Genomic DNA, 7,748 nt, shown 5'->3' with positions numbered 1-7,748 from the left:
AAAAAAATTGGCAAGCAATACACAGAGTTCTCAAAATAAGTCAGACTGATCGATAACATCAAGATGCTAACTTCATTCATGATAAATACAATGCATACGAGATACGTATCATTTCTCATCTACCATTTTGACAAAGCTAACAGTGTGATAACGCAGTGTTGGCAAAGGTGTGGGAAATGGACATTCTCGACTGCTGGTACGGGTTCAAATTCACAGTTTGTAGAGGAGGCAATGCAACAACATCTTTAATAATCCAAACTGCAAACACTCTTCTTTCACTTAGCAAGTTATACAAACATAGTCGAAAGGTATATTTTCACAGTAAGACTATACCTCCCACCCAAGGTTGCTTACGGTAGCAATTTTTGTAATAGAACAAACATGTTTAATAACCACTGAATGTCACCAGAACATGGACAGTAAGCTGAGTGCAGTAACATTCATCAAGCAGAATGCTATGCAACCATTAAGAATGAGGTAGCTCGGTGTCAACAGGAAAAGATCTCAAGACTATGTAAGCAAAAAAGCAAGATGCAGGGTAGAATATATAATATGATCCCATTTATTTAAAAAATAAAGATTACATATTTGCTTATATTCGCATACAAATTTTCTGAAAATTACATAAGAAACTGTTAATAGATTACCTCTGGAGAATAGTACTGGGGTAAGAGGTGAGGAGGAATTCTCATTGTACAGCCTTATATACTGTTGTGATTTTTTTTTTTTTTTACCATGTACTTTTTTAAAATACAAAATTGAGGAGGGATTCTCCTACTCCAAAATTACGAAGCATTCTTTTATGTACATTTCTCTAAGAGTTATATTTGATATTTTTCAAGGCAAACTAACTTGAGGTACTCCATGTTTTTCCAAATGTATTTCTAATAATTATTAGTAAAGTCACACCTATTTGACAGCTTTTTAAAAAAGTCACATATTGCTGTATTTTTAAAGATGACAAACCTTTATTTAAATGGGATGCTTGCTGGAGATTTTCTTTTTCAAACTCGCTTTTTAAGTTACGGAAATAATATCACTGCTGAAAATTTGGAAAACATGTAAGGGTGCCAAAAATACCACTAAGATCACATAAACCAATCTTACCATTATTAATGTTTAGGTGTGTTTTCTTTCTTTACATATATATTAATACCTAGTACTACCTATGTAGAAAATGTGTTTGCAAAGCTGAGATCACACTGTACCTACAGCTCTGGATCCTGCTTCTTTTGCCCAACACTTAACAGATGCTCAGTAAACATATTAAACCAAGTTGTTAATTAGTATTGTACCATTTCTCCTCATCAAAAATTACTTCCATAGAAGGCATTTAGTTGGTTTCCAGTTCTTGAGTAAAATAAATAACACTTAATGAATATGTCTATACCTAAACGTTGTCTGCATTTATGATTTAGAAAAAGCTACTGGATCAAACAGTATGAAATATTTTAAGTTTCTGATACATGTTTTTCAGAATTATACTGGTTTTCACTCCACCAACAGCGCAGCCTGTGTTGCTGTTTCCTTGCCAACACTGTCACCATTTTTTAAAGTCGCTGTTATTTCACAGGTAAAAAATAGAAAGTTTGCTCTGAGAAAATTTCTTTCTCCCATTACAAAATAAAGTCAAAGTCTTTCCATATGTCCACTCAAGAGTGCTATCTTCCAATCTAAAACAGAGGAACCGTTTTCAAATATCATTAGTTCAGTGGTCTCCACTAATAAAGACATATGGATAAAGTAACATGTAAGTCAGATAAGAATCTCAACTTAAGAAAAACCAAATGACTAAAGGCATATCTTTAGTCTATACTTCTTGTCCTATAGATACTCTAGGTCCTTGTGTAATTATTGAGGACAAAACTTCAATTAAAGGTGAGAGGGAAAGCTAGGTTGCAGACTAGCAGCTGTTTTGCATCAACTTTATGCAAACAAAGCGATGCCTCACTGACTTAGGAGACAAGTCACATGGCAGCAGTTTGTGTCAGAAAATTTCTTTCTTCAGTGATATTTAAGGTAACATAGCCAGCGACTTTCCCGAGACAGCTCCAGGGCAATACTGGGGAGAAAACAAAACAGACACAGGACCTCAACAGAGCCCTGTGCAACAAAAAGATGCTAGATAACAAACCCAAAGCAAAAACAAGATCATTCCAATTTTTGGGAAAGTTTTTTTATTCAGTGTTTAAGTAAGATTAAAACTACAAGATTTTGCTTGCAGCTGATGAGCAAAAAGAGAAGTTAAACGTGAATTCTCATCTGATTAGCTAGTTAAAATGCTCTGACACAGAGTCAAATTACTCAGTGACATACCAGTTACTTTGGGCTTAAGAGTCTTGGCGCAAAGTAGCTCTAAACAAAACGTGTCATCTGACAGCACAGGGCTAATGGGCATATGAAATACTGAGTAAGAAGCTGATGGAGGCAGGCTGCGGCAGACTTTTTGGTTCTTTTAGGCTTCTAGCAGTGGCTGCCGTATAAGCAAGGACCTAGCAGACAGTTATTTCCTGTCTTTACTTTTCTGAGTTAAACACCTTCAACCCACACCCACTAAGCAGGAATAGAGAGACATTTTATAGACCAGTTGGAAACGATAAAGTAGTCCCACTTCTCCAGTAGAATTTTAGTTGAATTAAATCATAAGAGAAACAATGATTATTGCACATATTATACTTGTCACACTACATCTGTTGAGTGGAATTTCCATTCCAAGTGTTGTTTTCATCTTCACCATCATCTTGAGTCCTTAATCTGTATATTTTCCCCTCCTTTTTAAAGTCGTCTCCACGTTTTTCCAGCACTCTTTTTCTCACTGGTTCCCTGATACGACAAAAGAGGGAGCAAAGGGAAGATGTCATAAAATAAAAACAGTAATATAAGCTGTTTCCTTCCAACTTCCATCACTACAGGCAACTAAGTTTTACTTTTAATGCCATCTAAACTAAGGAAAGTCCATGGGAGACCATTATATCTACTAACACAGTACTAGACTTTAGTAGTCTTTGGTAGTGTAGCTTTATCCGATCTCTAAGTCAAGCCAGCCAGCCAAATCATATATTCCATTTCCATTGTGTTTCTTAGTGACTTACTAAGCTTTAGAGGAGTGTGACCATTTGCCAACTAATCTTTCCTTTGTTATTTATGCAAGCTGACATATCTACTAAAACATTTGTAACTTAGCACCCTAGAGACTATCCAAAGCTCCAGTCAGCTTGACAGAAAGGGTCAATTTTTAATCCTTCACAAAATCTTTAAGAATGACTTATTTATAAACAATTAAGAACAAAGAGGACTTCCTCATCTGAAAATACAAAGGTATAAGGATAAAATTTAAGCCAACAGACTTTTGTAACGCTAGAGGGGGCAGAGAAAAAAGGAAAAATAACAGTGGAACACAAAGCTTCATTCACCCTGTCTTTGACACAACTTTTATTCCATCCACTGTTCCAATCTAAGACCTTTCTCTTATGTGAAAAATGTGTTGTTTTTTTTTTTTTTTTTGAGACAGGGTCACCCCTCTGTTGCCCAGGCTAGAGTGCAGTGGCATGATCATGGTTCACTGCAGCCTCAAAACTCCGGGGCTCACACAATCCTCCTGCCCCAGCTTCCCAAGCAGCTGAAACTAAAGGCACACACCATCATCACACAGAGCTCATTAAAATTTTTTTTTTGTAGAGATGGAGTCTCACTATGTTGCCCAGGCTGGTCTCAAACTCTTGGCCTCAAGAGATCCTTGTGCCTCAGCTTCCCAAAGAGCTGGGATTACAAGTATGAGGTACCACACTCGCCTGAAAAAAGTTTTAAAAATCCACACAACAGGCCGGGCACAGTGGCTCACACCTGTAATCCCAGCACTTCTGGGAGGCCGAGGCAGGCGGATCACGAAGTCAGGAGATCGAGACCATCCTGGCTAACACGGTGAAACTCCGTCTCTACTAAAAATATAAATTACCCAGGAGTGGTGGTGGGTACCTGTAGTCCCAGCTACTTGGGAGGCTGAGGCAGGAGAATGATGTGAACCCGGAAGGCAGAGCTTGCAGTGAGCCGAGATCACGCCACTGCACTCCAGCCAGGGTGACAGAGCGAGACTCCTTCTCAAAAAAAAAAAAAAAAAAAAAAAAAAAAAATACACACAACAAGCTATCCTGTATTACAGTAATCCAGTATTAAATGCTCCCACCCATTGCTCAGTTAAGAGTTGTAAGATTCAGCCTTGTTTGAGTTTCCCTGTGTCCTCACTAGAGTAATATACTTAGTAGATAACTGGTCTTTCTGCCTAATAGTTATTAAATAAAATAAAGGACAAAGCAGCCCAATACTTTTATAAGTCATTACCTATGGAATCCATAAACACATGACTGAAGGCAGAGAGGGAAGAATTTCTATTACTTATCACATAGGACTGGTGTGAAGATTTGCTATAATGCCTATAAAAGGCCTCACAGAGTGCTTAACAGAGGTGTCCATTACAGTAAGTTACATTATTATGTAATTATTAGAAACGGGCATAATCTTACTTTCTAGGAAAATACTTCCCGTTAACCTGTTTCAATAAAAGCTTAACAAAGATACGAGTTAAAATTGTCAGTGTTGTATTACTATGCTAACCATTGCATGCTATCTACTATAAATTTTGTTTTGTTTTTGTTTTGAGACAGGATCTCACTCTCACCCTGTCACCAAGGCTGGAGTGCAATGGCACAATCTTGGCTCACTGCAGCCTCAATCTCCAGGGCTCAAGTGATCTTCCCATCTCAGCCTCCCAAACAGCTAGGACCACAGACACGTGCCCAGCAAATTTAAAAAAATTTTTTTGGCCGGGCGCGGTGGCTCAAGCCTGTAAACCCAGCACTTTGGGAGGCCGAGGCGGGCGGATCACAAGGTCAGGAGATCGAGACCATCCTGGCTAACATGGTGAAACTCCGCCTCTACTAAAAAATACAAAAAACTAGCCGGGTGAGGTGGCGGGCGCCTGTAGTCCCAGCTACTCGGGAGGCTGAGGCAGGAGAATGGCGGGAACCCGGGAGGCGGAGCTTGCAGTGAGCTGAGATCTGGCCACTGCACTCCAGCCTGGGCGACAGAGCCAGACTCCATCTCAGGAAAAAAAAAAAAAAAAAAAAAAAAAAAATTTTTTTTTAATACAGACAAGGTCTCACTATATTACCCAGGCTAGTCTTGAATGCCTGAGCTCACGTAATTCTCTCCCCTCAGCCTCCCAAAGTGCTGGGATTACAGGCGTGAGCCACTGCATCAGGCCCTGGCCTCCTGGTTAAGGGATTAGTCCAAAATAATTCTCTGAAGGAGAATTTTCAAAGGAATAACCTGTTTCTGCAATTTGGTCCTTCTTTGAATGATCCAGACAAGGCTATCAGCCAGTATATAAAATAACCAATAGGGTTAAAATTATCAAAGCAGAGTAATTCATCTACAGTAATTATGCAAGATGACCCTGAACAATTAATGGAATGAAATATCCTGTCAAGCAAAACCATGGTTAGGAAGAAAGAAGTTACTAGAAAAAAAAATCTGCCTTGATAGTTATGGGATAAAGAAACTTCAATGAATGAAACAATAAACCAGCAGAGGTGAAGCTGCTTTCCATAAAATTGGTTTTACAAAGCTGAGGAGAGATGATATAATAAAGTTTCAGAGCATCTGAGTTTTTCTCCTCCACTGTGGGAACTGGAAAGGACATATACAGAAAGGCAAAGTACTCAATTTTTTTACTTTAAAAAAGATATTGGGCATGACTTACATATTTTATAAATGGGGAAAACACACACAGATACCTTTTTTCTGATTTGCTAGATGATGCAGGGTTTGGGGGTTCTGACGATGTTACTCTCACTGAAGTCTGTGTGGGAGGTGGACTGCTAAACAAGAAATTGCTAATTAATCTCCAGATGGCAAGGAATGGATAAAGTACTGTTCCCAACAAGGTCCAAATGTCTCCGCTGGAAGAGTGTACAATGGATGCAGTTGGTCTTCCTGCCTAGAAATTAAGAAATAAACAAACCTAGATAAAGACTACATTAGTACAATCACATCATACCCAAGGTTCCAGACAAAATTTTATCTGGAAAAGGAGGTCCTACTGATTTTAGTTTACTTCAAGAGGGTGAAATGATATCTTTTGCTGTTTTTCAGGTATATATAAACTTCTGAAGACTCCCAGAAGTTTTTAAAGATAAATTATAATATACAATATTATAATTGCATAATACTATATATTATATATACAATTGCATAACACTGTACATTATATATACAATATAATTGTACAATACTGTATATTATATATACAATATAATTGCACAATACTGTATATTATATATGTAATATAATTGCATAATACTGTGTATTATATATACACAATATTATAATTGCATAATACTGTGTATTATATATATTATAATTGCATAATACTGTGTATTATATATACAATATTATAATTGCATAATACTATGTATTATATATACCATATAATTGCATAATACTGTATGTTATATATACAATAATTGCATAACACTGTATATTATATATATTATAACTGCATAATACTGTATATTACATATACAATGTTATAATTGTATAATACTGTACATTATATATACAATATTGTAATTGTATAATACTGTATATTATATATACAATTGTATGTAATTGTATGTTATAATTATTTGGAGCTCTGTTTAAGAGAAATTGTAATAGACAAACTAGAAAGTAGTTCTCAGTGAAATGAGCCAACCATTTTTTAAGAATATTAAACTTTTATAAGAAAAGTCTTTCTTGCTGATTAAAAAAAAGGTTTAAACAACGAAATCCTGATTACTGGAGAGCTGTTTTGGGGTGGGGGACATGTCTAGTATAGAGCAAGGAAAATTATGTTAACCAGGACACAGAAGACCCAGGCTCTCATCCCAGTTATGGCACTTAAGGTAGGACCTTGGCAGCAGTCATTTAAGCTGTCTTAACTTCTTTTCTTCACCAGAGATTAAAATATTGTTGTGCAGATCAAATGGGATAATCTGTTTGAATATTCATGTTATTTTTATGTTAAAATAATGTTTTTTTAAAAAACTTGGCAAAGAGTAGAGTGTATATAAATAAAAGACACTAAGTGTGTGGATTAGGCTGATAATCTGCATTTCTTATTGTCTTCTACTGGTCATTTTTTCGTACACAAAAATATGTGAGGAAAAAGTTGAAAATTAAACTATTTCATGTCTCACAAGTAATATCAGCAATACAAATAAAGCACAGGATAATGGAATCATAAATTCATCCAATTATTGGATAATTTGAATTTTAATTACCCACAGTATACTTCTGCACTTCCTTTCCCCTAACTGTAGGAAATGAAGAGTATGATAAACAGATAATGATAAGAAGAGAAAAAAATGCATCTGTATATACATACTGGCAACAGTACCACCGAAGCGCTTGGGGCAAGTTCCAAATCCAGTAACTTCTTTTTATAATCTTCTTTGGTAAATTCCCTCCTGGGAAACATGGTTGCTAACGAAAAATTACCATAAGTGTTGCCAACAGTCTGTAACATAAGTTTTAAAAACTTACAAGGGTGCCTTTAAAAGTAAGATATTACATTACTCAGATGAATCCAAAATGACTGCTTTAATTAAAATTGCCTTAATTTTAAAAGTTCATTACATGTAAACTCAAAAAAAGGTATAAAATTGTGCTTCCAGCTCCTAAGCAGCTGAAAAGCTATCAAATCCAAACAG

General features: G+C 36.2%; 1 protein-coding gene across 1 annotated transcript in view; it reads right to left on the bottom strand.

Annotated features, from left to right (window-relative positions):
* Positions 1-539: 539 nt before the first annotated feature.
* The window catches only part of UBXN4 (UBX domain protein 4), a 42,871-nt gene continuing 35,662 nt past the window's right edge, over positions 540-7,748 (bottom strand). The window contains exons 11-13 of the mRNA XM_007964853.3: positions 7,424-7,555; positions 5,793-5,995; positions 540-2,823 (exon numbers count right to left, since the gene is read on the bottom strand). Of these exons, the coding sequence (XP_007963044.1) occupies positions 2,685-2,823; positions 5,793-5,995; positions 7,424-7,555 (474 nt within the window). The 3' untranslated portion in view covers positions 540-2,684. The remainder of the gene's footprint in view (positions 2,824-5,792; positions 5,996-7,423; positions 7,556-7,748) is intronic.

This window comes from Chlorocebus sabaeus, chromosome 10 (assembly GCF_047675955.1).
Source record: "Chlorocebus sabaeus isolate Y175 chromosome 10, mChlSab1.0.hap1, whole genome shotgun sequence".
Lineage (NCBI taxonomy): Eukaryota > Metazoa > Chordata > Mammalia > Primates > Cercopithecidae > Chlorocebus > Chlorocebus sabaeus.
The sequence above is the reverse complement of the archived record's forward strand: the minus strand, read 5'-3'. Positions and strand labels throughout refer to the sequence as shown.